At 41.2% G+C, this 16,446-nt stretch overlaps 1 protein-coding gene across 1 annotated transcript in view; it reads left to right on the plus strand.

The window, feature by feature from the left end:
* The window catches only part of ADCY2 (adenylate cyclase 2), a 344,352-nt gene that overhangs the window by 183,962 nt on the left and 143,944 nt on the right, over nt 1-16,446 (plus strand). Inside the window, exon 4 of the mRNA XM_024578430.3 lies at nt 9,213-9,362. Within this exon, the coding sequence (XP_024434198.3) occupies nt 9,213-9,362 (150 nt within the window). The remainder of the gene's footprint in view (nt 1-9,212; nt 9,363-16,446) is intronic.

Raw genomic sequence — 16,446 nt, forward strand, 5'->3', positions numbered from 1 at the left:
CCAGACACCATGCAAACCACAAACTCAAGGGAAGGTCATGGTTTTAACATCAGATGACACAGCATTCCTTTCGTTGTAAAGATGGGTTTGGGGCAGCGGTGATAAAAGCCAGTACATGCAGAAATCAAGACAAGAATGAGAAATGTGAGTGGTGGTGTCAAATTGGAATCTAAGACTTGTGACATTATGTAATGCTCAACACGCACGTAGGTACTACGGGCCCATACTTAGCCACTGGTTATTAAAGAACTAATTTAAAATAGTATATTTTATTTCAATATATATGCTGGCTTTTCCCCTCCCAACAACTACCAAATTGTTAGGGCAGAGTATTTCACTTGTCTGGATCTTACGACTTAATTACTAGGGCTCTTAGGTATTCCCTTTGGCCTAGTAGTACTATGAAAAAAAATCATGAGACAATAAGGGCATTGTGAGCCAAGAAAATGTGGGAACCTCTGCATTAGTGGTTTCACTTTTTGCAAGTAGAATTTTATAGTAATGTTGGAGAAAGTGTGCTCAGTTTATCAGCTGTCTTCCTGCAACCACAAGCATCTTTATTCTCATAAAGACAGCTGACTGACAAGGGTTCCCAGTGACAGAGTGTTCGTGGTCATCACCCTGAGAGCCCAGCAGCTGCAACCAAAACCTCACCCCTCCAGCTCCTGAGAAGCCTGCGTTGTATCACCTACCTTTGCTCACTTACTTTGTGACTTTTATTGTTGACCTATTTTACTGCATTCATTCCAATGGAGTTGGTTTCCTGGGAGGGGGTGGGGCAAGGGTGTAAATGTAGGTGTTGTAAATGAATATTCAGTAAAGGTTTGTTGAGTGAAGTGATTTAATGATGTCTCATGTTTGTTCATATTACACCATCAAGAGGTGATATGTGGCATTTCTGCAAAAGAATTACCAGCCCTATACTTCTAAGGAATGCAGGTTTTAACCGTTGAGTGGATTCTCTGGTAATTCATAAAAAAATCTTTCTTTAAAACTCCATATCATGTTATTATGGGATGAATGTGCTTCCTCCAAAAATAATTTATATGTTGAAGACTCAACCTCTGGTACCTCAGGGTGTCAACTGTATTTGAAAACGGGATTTGAAGAGGTGATTAAGTTAAGAGGAGGTCATTAGGAAGAGTCCTAATGTGAGCTGATTGGTGCCCCTACAAGAAAAAGAGATTAGAATGCACAGAGAGACACCAGGAGCGCACAGGCTCACACAGAGAAAAAAACATGCGGGGACACAGCAAGTACATTACTATATGCGAGCTAAGGAAAGAGACCTTGGGAGAAACCAACTCTGCTGTCGCCTTGATCGCGGACTGTGAGCATATAAAGTGTTAATTGTTTAAGATGCCCAATCCACAGTGGTCATAGCCATTTGGGAGAAAACAAGGTGCCTCTTGGAGGTGTGGGCAAAACTAATGGATAGTCTTTTGTTGAAACTGACCAGAGGTCAGAGTCTTGTTAATGGGTTGAAAAACCTGTCTTTGCACTCTTACTGAACACTCTGCAGACTGGGATGGGATTGCGGAGGCAGGGCGCACAGCCCAGTCTACATCAATATGATACTGAGTTTTTAAAACAAATTATTTCTAAAATAAAGGTTAAAACTTTAATTTCTTAAAAATCTGGGGCTGGCGGTTCTTTTGCAGAAATGCCACATACTACTTATGATGGTTTAACATGAACCGAGCTAAGGCATTCATTAAATCACAGCTTATACAGCAGGGGAGGAAAGGAGGTTGAGGAGGGACCCCAAGAGAACACTCTGGGGAGAGTCTACTTTCAAGTGCATTTCAGCCTTTTATTGTATGAAAATGGAAGCTGCTGCCAGGCATCCCCTCCCATAATTAGTATCATTAATTAAAGATATAAATTTAGTTTATAATAGGAATTTTTTAATTTTCCTATTCACAAAATGTTTTAGTTATGCCTGTAAGAACTTATTTCTTTGTTTTTTAATCACATGTGATGTTATGGAGCATTTTTGCCCTGTCTAAGAAGGATGTTCCAATTCAAAGTAGATCTTGTAAATCACAGCACTCATCGATTTCCTCCTGCACGTGGAGTCCTCAGCTGTTTTACTGGGACTTTGCGATCTCTTGCTTCTCTGTGAAGGACTTACTAATATCATGTTTAAGTTTATGGCCAAGATTGGCCATACTCTCCACATGTTGTTATTCTTCTACCCCTTTGCAAATTTGTCCTTCTGTGTCACCTTATATTTGTTATCTACATTTAGGTTCATTACCTTTCATAGGCATCCTCTTAGTCATGAGCAGCAAGGTACATTGTGCTTGGTTTGTTTAATCCAGGTTTATGTTCCATTGTGTAGGTTATAAATGGGGTTTGCGAGTAGGCCAACCGAAGTTCACTGTGTCAGCAAGCTTTGGGGCAGTGTTGGGTCCTGACAGAGACTGACTCTAACAAAAGTACTTTGTAATCACAGGTGCACCAGGAATTGGGCTTAGAGCTCTGTTGAAACAGAAGGCCGTGGGAAGAGAAAGGTTGATGGCATCACTTTGGACAGGTGGCTATAGAATAGGTCAATAGTAAAAGGGAAATGACTGGCCCCTTTGATTTATGGGTTAACAGTTCTTTTAAACTTATCTTAAAGACCTAAGTCTCCCATTGAGAACTGTAAGGTTCAACATAGTCCTTAGCAATATTTCATCATTGAATTTGGCTAGAGTGTTTTTTTTCTTCATCTTTGTAACTTTCCATGCAGCTCATTTATTAGTTCTTCTTTCTTCCCATGGTTGAGAGAAGCTTAACCCTGAAAACTAAAATTGTTCCCTGTGCTTGAAGTCAAAGGTGGAAAGGACGAGAGAATAGTGTGACAGGACTATTCTCTGCAGAAAGTAGAGTGAGCTGTAAATCCCTATGGAGGGAGGCTTGTGTAGGCTTCCTCACTACTGGGCCTCACTACTGGGAACTCTGTGTTTTCTCTTTTCTGTTATTCTAACTATTAATTTAGGCAACCTTTCTTCCATCAGTTTCAAATTTGCAGTTGCTGAGCTGAGGAATAGAAGCTAGGGTTTCTGCGTGATTAATTCAGCTTCCTTTTCTAGGCAAGCTGTGTTCTCAGTGACTTGATTTGTGGGAGGAACTTTCTATCAAGATCTTGAGTATCTTCTAGGCTGGTCTCTTTCAGCTGCCTTGTAATGAGTTAGTAGAGCACTTCTGAGAGGAGCAAATGGCTCTCAAACTTCCCACCACCAACAGTACTATGTATTTCTAGTGCCGTTTCCATAGGAAATCAAATTGCATTTGACCTCTAATTTTCATTTCCAGTCTTTTACCTGAGGTGATTTGTTCTTTCCATTTTCTTTATAACTTTCTAGTCTACTTGGCTGTCATTAAAAAACACCACAGACCGAGTAGCTTAAACAATAGATGTTTATGGCATCCAGTTCCAGAGCCTGGCAGTCCAAGATTAAGGTGCCTGTGGATTCAGTGCCTGGTGAGGGCTCCTCTCCAGGTTTGTAGATGGCCTCTTCTTGTTGTGTCCTCATATGGCTGAAAGACAGAGACAGAAAGCTCTGGTCTCCTCCTCTCCTTACAAGGACACTAATCCCATCATGGGGCCGGCGCTCCTGACATCGCCTAAACCTAGGTATCTAACCTAAATTTGTGGAGACAGACATTCAGTTTATAACATTTTCTGCTTTCACTGCTCCTCATTTGGAGAGGTTTTTAACCAGAAGATGATTCTAACACATGACCTAAAGATCACTGGATGTTATTAGACCAGCATGGTGTTTCTGGTCTGTATTATCAATAAATAACTAATAAGTAGAAATCTTGAGGTCAGAGTATATAGCAAATTTAATTCTTAGGGGATTGAAAGAAATGCTAAGGGTATTGGATTGTGGTTCTCTGCAGCCATGTTTGAGAGATCAGTTAAGGAAACTTCTACTTGGTCATTTTCTCCCCCCAAGCAAGAGCATTGTTTTACTTAAGCCAAATTTGATGTTTATGAGATGCAGTGAGCTTGTTGAATATTCATATGTGGTTCTCTTCATCAAATTCTTGTATTCACTTTTATTTTCCTTTGACTTATAATTGGCATTTTTGCATATTTATGATCTGCTTTGTTTTAAACTGATGACCTATTTCAAATGCCCTGTTATCTCCCCCATCTCAACTCCCGTGCAGAATTCAGGGAGAAATCAGGTCGTTAAGTGATGGTGTTCTGATCGTTGCCAGGAGCCACCCTACTCTCAGCTCTCATGTGAGCTGCCTGCTCGTTCTGTGGACATTATAGTTCATAGCCTTAACATAAAATTACAAATGAGGATATGGAACTCCTTAAAATCCATAATATCTCAGAGTCATAGGGGATCAGAGCAGTTACCTAACCCAGCTGATAATTGCTCCAGTATTCAAAGTCATTTCACACAATTAAGAAATGTTTTCTTCCCAGGTGAAATAATTCTCAGATCATTTACCCTTGGTCACATGATCTGGTTGGGAGCAGCTTGACCTCGACTTACTTTCCTCTGAACATGCATAGACATGAGCATTACCAGTTAAATGTTCCATGGACAGGTGGTTTCCAAGATGCAGACACTTAAAATAACCTTAAATGATGGATTCTCTTTATAGCATGAGATACAAATGCTTTATAAAGAAAAATAATGTTAGCTTCTTGCAAAGTAACACACGTCTCTTTAGAAATTCTTAAGAAACCCCTTCCCCACACCCTAGTAGAGGGTCTGATCGCGCTGAAGGAACCTGACCAGACCCACGTGAATTGAGGCAGTGGGGGACAGTACAGGGACAACCCTGAGGGCCAGGCTGGCCGAGGACTTCCCCTCGAGTCTCTTATTTTTTTAATTTTCTTTTACATTATAAGAGAAAGTTTATTTAGAAAGTTACAGAGGTAGCAGAAGTGAGCCAGCTGGGAAGCACAGGCTCAGGAAACCAGTTTGACAGGTTGAAGATGGGCCTTTGGATCTTAGGAGAAAGGCAAATATGCCCTGCCTGGGGGAAGGCAAGGAGGAAGGCAAAGGTACTGGCGGGTACATAAGAGGGAGAGTGCCTTAATTTTTAGACCTTTGTTTCTTTGCTATGAAGTGAAACAATAAAATATGTTTATCCTTCCGGTCATTTTACTTTCTGGACTCTTGGGAGTATAGAAAGATACCAGGTATATTTGGAAGAGCTGTGGGGATTGTTAGGGACAAGGCAGAATCACAATTTGCTGGTAGGTATGGCCTTCACCCACCAGCTCAGGATGTATTAGTGATTCAGTGTATCACTTCACTGTATAAAGTGAAGACGGGGAGTGGAGAGCGGCAGGGGTGACCAGGCTCCTGTGATGACTTCTTGGTGCAGGCCAGTTTGCACAGATTCCAGATGATGCACTATGCTTGATTTCAAGCCCTGGTTTGAATCTTCAGGGTAAACTTGTTTTCTTTAAGACAGCCCGTGGGAGGCCAAGACTCCTGTTCTGTTTTCTGACAGATGTGAGGGGAGCTAAATGAAGCAACAAGTTAAAAGAAGACATCAAGACAGTGTAATGTTATGAAACAAATCCAACATTGTGAAAATAGAATTTTTTATTGTGTGTTCTTCTTAACAATCCTCTAGAAAATAAAATGCTTTGAATTTTATTTGAAAAGAAAACCTTAACCACATCACTTCTGTGGTGCCCTAGATTCTATACCAAATCATTATCTGAAGATACCTTTTGAAAGAAGAATGCTTTAGGACATCAGTCATATTTGTAAATTTGTGTGGTTGTTAAAACACCAGGGCCAATTCTGTTAACCTTAGAGTACAATATTTTAAGATTAAACCAGCTATCAGAAAAATGCTTCTAAATTGATTCATTTTTTTCATCAGAAAAGAAATATAATATTTTACTTGGCATTAAAGTTCTAGCCGTTTATTTCTTAAGCATTTGCATATCCAAATAGAAATTGGTAAATGTATTCTTTCTGATTGTCTATAGCTAGGAACTGTTTGAATTGCATACTGTTTTTTTTTTCAAAAGTAGGTGAACTTTATTTTCTTAATTGTTTATTGATTTTCATATTTTATGATTTGAGCAAATATTTTATAATGTTTAACCTCTAATTCTCATCCATGAACAATACACAAATATGACTTGTTAATGATTTTGACTACAGTATTTCAAGTTTTTGCTGTTATGAAAGGACATGATTTTATACAACAAAACAAGTTAAGCTGTTTCTTCCTCTTCAGTGCTGTATGCAAAAGAGCATTTGCTACTTTAGAGTGTCAGACAAAGTCTGTTTTTTTCCTTTCTCCTTTCAGGCATCACAGAGCTGCCACATACCCAAGTTGAAACTATATCAACATTCATCATACAATTTCCATGAATTCAATGTTTCAGGAGTTTGGGCTCAACAATGAATTGCATACTGTTTTAAGCAATGCAGAATCTAGAACCAATAGCCAAAATAGCCAAAAGCCAAAAGAAGGCTTTTCCTTCATTTCCATCGCAGTGCAGGGTTGGGTCAGGCAGAGACAGTGCTGCTGTTCTGGAAGTGTCCCCTTCCAGCTCCAGGCCCAGGGACAGGTGATGGCTTCCTTCAGTTCTGCTGCTCACATTTGATTCTTATTTTGGAGTTATTGACTTCCTAAAATGTTTACATTTTGGCTTTGAAGATATTTTTTTAAGGAGAAAAAGGAATAGCTTTCATAGATGATCGGTTATTTTGTTATTAGTTCAGCTGCACTTAATAAGGAAAGAGTATTTTTCTAATTCTGAGCTGTCTGGTTTGTGTTGATGTTTCTCATTGCCTGCATTCTTTGTGCACTGTTCTGAAAAACAAGTTCAGCTGTGACAAGGTTTGAAGAATCTTTAACAAAGTAGATGGTCATTTTGCAGAAGGCAGGTGTGGCAGGGCTTAATTAACAGTGTGCCACTGGGCAAGGCGCTCACATTCACTGCTGTCAGCTGGAGCAGGAGGACCCGTCCTCAGGCTGGAAGCCAAAAAAGTTGACGAGGATTTCCCATGTGCTCACGTGATTGACACTCACAGAGCTGATGTGTGACAGTGCGGCTGTGGGAGAGTGTCTGGAGGTAACACTGAAGACTTCTCCTTCCCTCGGAGCAGGTGCACACACACGCAGATTACAGGCACACATGGATCCCACACAGACTGCATGCACGTGCCACACATGCATACCACGTGTACACACCACAGAATGGTGTGTGTGCATATCACACGGGGGCGCGTGCACGCATGCAATGTGCACACGCAACACATCACGTGTGTGTCACACATGGCATGCATGCATGCCGCACAGCCCAGGTAGATGTGTGTGTCACACATGAATCACACAGGGACCTATCACACGCATGTATGAAATGCAGATATCATACACACTAATTACACATGCCATGCTCCACACAAATCTTACACGCCTATTGGGTACACACATATCATGCACACATCACACACTAATCACCTACACGTATCACATCCACATCCCATGTGCACGTGTCACACACATGCATCACGCATGCACACAGTGCAATACCCACAGTTAATAGTTTAGTTATCTGTAGTACTGGAGGGGGGATGACATATGGACGCATACAAGGATATTTTGGGGCATTGCTGTGAGAATGTGGGTGAGCTCCCAGAACTCTCCACCTCCAGTATCTGTGAATGAGGGAGTTAGATGGGATACTGCGAAGGCCCCTTCTAGTCTGAACAACTCTTCCCCCATTTCTATGGACTCTGCCTTAACTCACAGAGAGGCTCATTCCACCATTCTTCCCACCTCTATCTCTGTTCTGCTTTACCTCTCCATCCCCAAAACAGGTTTTAGAAGGCTAATAATCAACATCTCTGCCTTCCACCTGTGTTCAGACCTATGTGGAGATAGACAAGGGCATCCTGCAGGTGGAGAAGATAAAATTATCTTTATTATGGTTATAGGTATTTGGAGAATGTGGCTTGGGTCTGAGGCAAATGAACTTGCCACTCTTCAGCTGAATTCACCATCTCCTCTGGCCCCCAGCACAGAGGTGCCTGGTCCAGGGGGCTCATGACTTAGCTGAGAATAGAGGAGGTGAGTGTGACCACCTTCCACAGGGGGAAGACTCCCCTGAGAGGGGCTGGGAGGGGCTAAGCTGCCTGGTGCCTAGATGCTTCTCCCAGCCCTCTCAGTCAGATAAGCCCGTCCAGCTCTCACTGGGAGAGGTGACTGCACTGTGCAGAGGACAGACAGACAGTGTGGTTCTCTGGGAAGACCCACCACAGGGAACCTTGAAGGCTTAGGAATAAAAATCTCCCCACTCGGGAGTTTGAGTCATAGCTGCTCTTGCTCACCATGCCAGGTGTCTGGTGGGATAAGCGATCTGTGTTAGTGGGATGCCCTCAGAGAAAAGCACAAAACTTATGGTATCCGGTGCCCTGTCTTTGTTGTGGAAGCCTCTGCTTACCTGTTTGGTGAGAAGCAGGGTCATGTGGAGGAAGGGCAGTTTTTATGCAGGTGTGACCATATCTGTTGCCAGATCTGTAGGTGTAGACCTGAACATGTAAAAGCGGAAGGTGGCCTTCATCGTTTTTATAGGAACATGAACTATTTTCATCATCAATAAAGTAACAAATTTTATATTTTCAAAGGCTGCCGTATTCATACATAAAGAAAAGATAATGGGCAAATATCACTTATCCAGCAAATACAATTTTGGTGTGAGAGAGCCTGGGTCAGTCACCTTAGTTAGTATCACAACAATGTTGTGTCGCAACCATGAAATGTCAGCGGTGCACAATAGTCCACTGGGTTGTCTGGGGTGGCTTTGCTTCCTGAATCTCTTAACTTCCTGGGACCAGTGGACTAACCAGACCATGTTCTTTTCCTGATAAAGCACAAAAGAGCCACTCAGAACATGCCAGGCCTTCCAGCCTGGGCTGGCTCTGGCACGTGGTTACTCGGACCCACACTACGCTAGCGTTAGCAAATCCCATGGCTGAACCCACAGACAAGAAGGGGCTGCCAAGTCGTCTATCAAAGGGCCTGGATCCAAGAAACAGAATCCCGAAAGGCAATAGCTGTTTCTGTTAAGTAAATAAAAATGTTCGTTTGGACACAAATGAAATCAACCTCCTGCGGAGGCATCTCTTGGAAGACTGTTGCTACTGTGTGCTTTGTTATTGCTGCATCCAAGAGTTAGACACACGCACCATGCTGAGTGGTTCTTTGTGTGCCTTTAGATCTTGGCCAACGTGATCATCTTCATCTGCGGGAACCTGGCGGGAGCGTACCACAAGCACCTCATGGAACTTGCTCTGCAGCAAACATATCAGGACACATGCAATTGTATCAAGTCCCGGATCAAGTTGGAGTTTGAAAAACGTCAGCAGGTAAAATACATTTCAATCATACTTCCACATTTTTAAGCATTATTAAAATGACATTGATACTGTTCATATCAAGAGTGCAGCTCATTCATTCACGGCATCAGGGAGAACCCGGAGCAGCCCATGCCCAGCCTGGGCTGTGCTCTGGGCAGGGTTGGAAAACAAAGAGCAGGGATGCCCAGGGATCCCACATGCAGACAGTGACACCAGCCACCATTAATACGTGGCTGGGGAACTTGAAATAATAACAGTGTTTCCAGTGTTTCCTAACAGTGACTCCTGGTGAAAACCCATGTCTCTGTGATAGTGTCTGTGGCTAGAGTCTGCTCCAGGTGAAATCCGAGCTCCCTCTCTCTGTGCATGGGATGAAATGATCTGATTTCTTCCTGAGGAAGGTGATTGGCACTGGGAGGGAGGGCCAGGAGGGCACCAGTGGTTGTAGTGTCAGGGGCTGTCCTGCCGTGGGTGCTGGGGGTGCCGCATAGAAAGGCTCATTATGGAAACACACAGGTTATGGTAGAGTATTGAAACAATAAGAAACAGAGGCAAGTCAGGACATGTGGGAGGCAAAGCCAGGTGGTGTCATCTAGGGTGGTGGAGAGCAGGTGAAACAGGTGTGTTTGGAGAGGAAATCATCCAAATACAAGGGGCCCGTATTTGCCATGCTTGGCTTCAGGTGACGATGGGATATCCGTGTGAATAGTTTCTTTTGGGGAGTGGGGGTTGTGTATTGGTCACCAAGAACCAGTTCCCACCTATAAAGATAACGGCTAGCATGACTCTGTGAGAACACTGCACTCACCTCTCCAAGAGCATCCATCACCGTGCCTTTGCAGTGACCTGCATTTGACAGATGGGAGATACTTCATTATTATTTGGTAAACTGTATTGTTAGTCCATTTCAGAAGATTCCATCAAAATGTAAATCTGATGATGGTAGGAACAAAAATATCCTTTAAATTTTGATGCTGTTATTTGTGTATGAACTGATGAATAGTAATCAATTTTTTTAAAACAGAGTTCAGTTCATTCAATCAACAAGTATTGATTGAGCAGATATTTTGTGTTTGATGTGATTCCAGGCACAGGGATATGGCCCAAAACATTATGTTTCTCACTGGCATTATCAGGAAATCTCACCATTTGTTTTCTTAAAAGCTTTTTGTGTTATAACATATATAACAAGAGTATTCAGTAGTTAATATTTCATTCTTTGGTCTCTATGTGTACCAAACCCTGGATTCAACATTAAGAGATACAGACATATGCCTTAGGGTTTCCTTTCTCCAATAGTAGTAACTGGATCAGGTCGGTTCTGACAGACGTGTTTAACTTCCTTTCCCATCACCTCCAGAGTCTGCTTCAGAATGACGCCAAGGTTGGGGAGAACTGCAGTTTCAAGTAGACAGACTATGGAACCTAGTATTTATAGTACCGGCTTTGACAAAGGCAGCAAGTCAAGCCTCATCTGCACTGCTTACACCTCTGAAGAGACTTGGGGGGCCAGGACCAGGTGTCGCTCTTTGTCGTGTTGATCTGTGGAATCCAAATGGTCTCACAGGCCACACTTTGACCTCACAGAGCTTGAAAACTGGGTCAGTGTGGCATCCCTTGTGCCAGAGACTTTTGGGGACCATCAGGGAGGGTATTGTGAGGGCTTTTGCTCATTTTGTGAAAAGGAGCCGGTGATCCTTGTTAAAATAAAGACAGAAAGGGTGCTTTGAAGGGCTGTGAGACCTTACATTAATATTGTACACCACAAGTGCGCTTTATCATCAATACTGGGGGCCAGCTCCCGGCATCTGGTGCCAGAATGTAGTACTTTTCTCGTCAGGGCTTCAGAAAATATGTCCCTACACTTACAATGAATGCTTTGCCTTTTTTAGACCACCATGTAAATACATGGGATTGAAAACTTCTCTCATGCCCTGGCTGGTATGGATTCCCAGTCAGGGCACATGCCCCGGTTGCAGCCAGGTCCCCAGTAGCGGGTGCGAGAGAGGCAACCACACACCGATGTTTCTCTCCCTCTCTTTCTCTCTCCCTTACCCTCTCTAAATAATAAAATAAATAAAATCTTAAAAAAAACTTCTCTTAGTTAGTCAAATCCATAAGATACGATCTGACAGATATAAGGAGCCAAACAGCAATTGCCAATGGCAACCTGTGTGTCCTGCACACAAAGGAACAGTCCCTGAGACCATGAGGATGGTGCCTCCACAGACCAAGTGGAGCATCTCATAAACCAAACTCATGCCCAGGGGCTCCTCCTGTTACTTCCTGCCCACCCTTCACCACACGCCATTTTGCTTCATCTGCAGTCACTCTGACAAAACAGCAGTGCCCTTAAATGCACTTCACTCGCTGGTAGCGGGTATTAGGAGCAAAATAGCTTGTTTCAGCCACAACTTGGATACAATTAATACCATCCATTTTAATATTATATAGATCCAATGATTGGAGAAAGAAAAATACATTCGAGTGAAACACAGACACACTTAGCATGAGGCAGGTTGCCACGTGTGAAGGCACCTTGCAGTCACCTTAGCCCAGGCTCCTCCCAGTGGCCCTTCCTGTCCATAGGTCACCAGGAGTCAAAATGTAGCAGCCATCTCAGCAGCTGCCTGAGAGCTCCCTGCCACACTAAGTGATTCCGGGGTCCATTTCCCAGGGACATCATTCCTCTAGCAGGCCTGCCGATGCCCCATTCCTGTTATCCTGGAACTAGGCTGTGAATTCTTTGACAACAAGGGCCATCTTAATCTATTATTTTTCTTTATGTTCTTGGAACCTAGTACAGTTCCTTTCATGGAGTAGGCAGGGAGACATGCTCTTAAACACCAGCTGACAAAACGCATAAGTATATTCTACACTGACTTTCTCCATCTCTTTCCTTTCTTTGTTCAACCTTCACAATGCAACTATTAATTAGATATGTACTTATCAGTCATCCTGCAACTATATCCTTTGACACTGTGAACTCCTCATGGTTTATGGCAATCCCTGGACTCCTGAGTATACTCACACCCTCATGATGCACTGTTCATAAATCTCTTCTAACTTCTCTGCAGATTAAATGTAATCTCTGAACACTCCGTACCTTGGGATTGCTCTAAATGAACCTAGATCCTATCAGATGTGTCTTCCTATGAGGCTCACTTATATAGTCATTCACTAAAGTAATACTGGTCATGTTAAATCTTCAAAGAATAAAACAAAGATAATAGCAAAAATGCACATGTACCTCCCCTATTCTCCCAGGCCTATATTCTCCCCAAAAGTTTCTAGCTAATTTTGGCTGAAGTATTTTTACAAAATTGGGTTATTTTACACTCATTGTCATGGAAGTGATCAATATCCTTCCAGTAGGCTGTGTATATACAATTTTGTGTGTGTGTTATGAATGACACAATTTGTATGCCAAAGGTAAAATACAAGCTTGAACTCACCCAGCCTGCTAAGTTGATCCAGATGTGCTAAGAACATGCATTTAAATGAGCGTTTGCTGAAATGCCTGGCTCATGGATGCAGTTGTGCTGGCAGTTTGCAGGCTAATGGATCTTTAAGGCAATGATAGACTTTGACGTCGAGGAGTATAGCACTTAACATAATTTCTGTTTCATATCTTTGCTGGTGAATTTAACGAGTTGAAGGAAAAATTTTTAAGGGGCGTATTTAGGAGTGGATGTCCCAGAGGGGAGGTCAGTACACAGAGACAAATGTCAACAATAGATTTTACTTTTAAAAAAGGGTCAGGTAGATCCACAAACGCTCTAAACTTGGGCTCTGAAGTCATAAAACTTTCAAATGAGTGAGCTTTCTAAAAAGTTATGAGTGGCAGTTTGAATGTTTTATTGAAATACAAGGAAATCCTTTCATTAGAGAGCAGTGTGCTTCATCAGTTCATATACATAAACAAAAAATGTGACAACTTCCGTATGAGAGAGAATTGATGGAGCTCTCAAAGTTCCTTGCTGATGAATAATTTAAAACTTAAATTATTTAAAACCTGCCTTTAAATAACGTTTGCTTTTTATATGCTTTCATAAAAATGTGCCTATCATTTTACTATAAATTAGCATTTGTAGCTACTGTCTTCTGCCTTTAGTGACATCATGATTTGATTTTATTTCATTGGGAAATGAATAATATGAGAATGAAGGCTAGAGAGGCCAAATCAAGAATATTATTGTGAAAAAAGAATATTATTATGCAAAAAATAGAAAGATACCAATTTTATGGTATTTTGTGGGTATTTTCTATAAAGAATAATGAGTTTAATCATTTCATCTCTTACTACTATCTCTCTTTACTGGTGAAACAGAGTGATGGCCTGGATTGCCTTCTAAATCTAAAGAAATAATAGCAAAAATAATCCTCCTAATATAAAGGATTTGGAGAACTTCCTTTTCTGTACTTGCTTCCAATTTACCTTTCTTCACCTGGACACCCTTTCGGTGGAGAGATGAGGAATCTGAAAGTCAGATGCTACCATGCATGTCTGTAGTATCACTTAGGCCCTGCAAGGCAGGGCCCAGGGCTGATGCTCCTGCCACACCCCCTCTCCCAGGGGTGTGCTCAGGCTTCTGGAAGGCAAGGAGCCTACAGTGCTCAAGTGGGAGGTCCAGCACCTGTCTGGGATGTGGCGAAAGAGTTTGTTTGTCACGAGGGAGCCAAACTCTCCATAACATCTGCCCCATGATTCTCAGATTCTGTGAATCTTAATGTATCCTGCTCAGATTAGATTTGAAAAAAAATTGCAGCTCAAAAACACAGAGATTTCCCAGCATCCCAGCTTAAAGAAAGAGTGTAAAATACAAATTTATTTCTTGCTGACAAAATCATACCTTAAGATGCAAATGATTTTATCCTTGTTGATCAGTTATCTTTCTGTGTTCTATTGCAGTATGATATTTCCTTTGTTATATATTTTATAACGTTCTAGGCCAGCTTTAATTTACCCAGGAATTTATCTCTATGTCCTTGTCCCAGTGACTTTATGACTGTAATTGCTATATTTTGCAAGTAATTCTTATATCTTACAAGATTAGTGCCACTATTCTTTTTATATATATTTATTAGAATTAGATTTAAATATTTTTGTCAATTTATGTTTTTTACATAAACTGTGGGATTTTTTTTTCAGCTGCCTAAATACATCCCTTTAGCCTTTGCATTCAAAGATGTTAGATTTCTTTATTTCTGAGACTATACCATTAAATCAAGCAACCAAGCTTTTAGGATTTTCTCTGCAAAGTTCTCACACAGTTTCAACATGTTTATTCTGAAATTGTGATACATTTGTGTGCTCTTGTGAAGATGTTATAATTCTTTTCAACATGACTTCTACCTGATCATAAATAGTATTATAAATGCAGAGATACTGTCGGGATATATGCTTTTCTTGTTTCCAAACACTCAGGAAATTCTGTGTTCACGCTAATCATGCTTTCTTCCTGAAACCATGCACAGTAATCACAAGCACACTACATTTTACATGTTTTCGTACCTTTCACTTTTCATGTCTGGTATCAAAAGCCTCCGAAGCTGTACTGAGTGACGTTATCTTATTGGGCAGCTTTATTGATGTCTGTTCTTACAGAAATGTCCGTTGTTTTGTTTAAATGCACATTTAATACACACATCTTTTAAAAAATATTTGAGGATTTTTTTCTAGCTCCTTGAACCATTTTTTTTAGCCATGCCATTTTGATTTTTCTTTTCAACCTATACGTACTTTGGTTTCTGGAAGACACATTTAGACCTTTTGCCTTGTTGTCATAATCATTATTCCATAGCTAGTATCTCTCATTCTGTTTCCTGATACATAGTATTGTTTCTTAATTTTTTATAGCAATGTCATTGTATTCTGTATTTCCTTTTTCTTGTAAGTATGATTTATAAGGCCTCTATTCTATTTCGAACATGTCTTATAAGCACTTTAGAATACCCACCAGCATTTTAATATTATAATTATTACTTATTCAAATGGTTGCAATAATGCATATCTATAACATTCCTTGCTAATAAATATTCCAGTTTATCTTATTTTAAAAGTAATGAACTAAGAAAAAAGGTATCTTTTTTTTCTGAGTGTCTTAATTTTTCCTTCTTTTCACTCACCACTAAATTTCTTGAAAAAGTAGCTACAACCCTGTTTCTCTTTCCTTCTTACCCACTTCCTAATTTCTCTATTCAACTGCCATCAAAATTCAATATTCACCTTATTACATTTAAAGGCATTTTCCATCCTAGATTTATGCAGTATGGGTGTTTTTACCCACATTTTTGTCTACTTGGGGAAATAATATTCTGGGAGGGAAAAACCAGACCTCCTCTCCTCGTTCCCATCATCTGGAACCATTCTGGGTCTCTGGCATATTTTCCTCTCCACATTCTTCATAGACACTTTTCTATTTCTATCCACCAAAACACACCCATGCTTGTCGGGACCCTGCAGAGAGGCACCTTTTTTCCATTCCTGCATTGGCCAGCTTTCAGCTCATCACATGTTTCCATTTGTCCTGTCTGGGTTAACTGCTTGCTCTCAGTGCACTAACTCTGCCCTCCACCGTTGCAGGGGTCCCAGACCCATGTTCATTGACTCCACAAGCTCAGAATGTTCAAATTCCATTGTTCCTCAGACTACACTCATCTGTCATTCTCTCTATTTCTGTCAGTGACTCCACTCTCTCTCCCTCATCTCAGCTCTGAATTTGCCCTCTGTGTCTGTGCTTTCTCCTTTGTGTCCTCCTTAAAATCAATTGCTCTATGGTGTAGTTTTTATTTGTCATTCTTACTGCCACCACCTTAGGATTTCACTGCACTCTGCTCTCTTCAAATTTATGTCATACAATAGTGTCATATTAATCTCCCCAAGATTAGTATCAGGGCAAAGCAAGCTTGCAAGCACCCTGGCTTGATTAATAATGCAGTGCCCGTAACAGCTGTTCCTTGAATTGTTTGCTGAGAAACAGTATTGGGCAACTGTTATGAGCATGTCTCTGGTTCCTCACTGTTTGGTTTTGACTCCTTTGGCGTCCTCAGTTTCTTCATCTGTAAAGTGGAAGTGTTATTCATTTGGGCT

This window comes from Desmodus rotundus, chromosome 1 (assembly GCF_022682495.2).
Source record: "Desmodus rotundus isolate HL8 chromosome 1, HLdesRot8A.1, whole genome shotgun sequence".
Taxonomy (NCBI): Eukaryota; Metazoa; Chordata; class Mammalia; order Chiroptera; family Phyllostomidae; genus Desmodus; species Desmodus rotundus.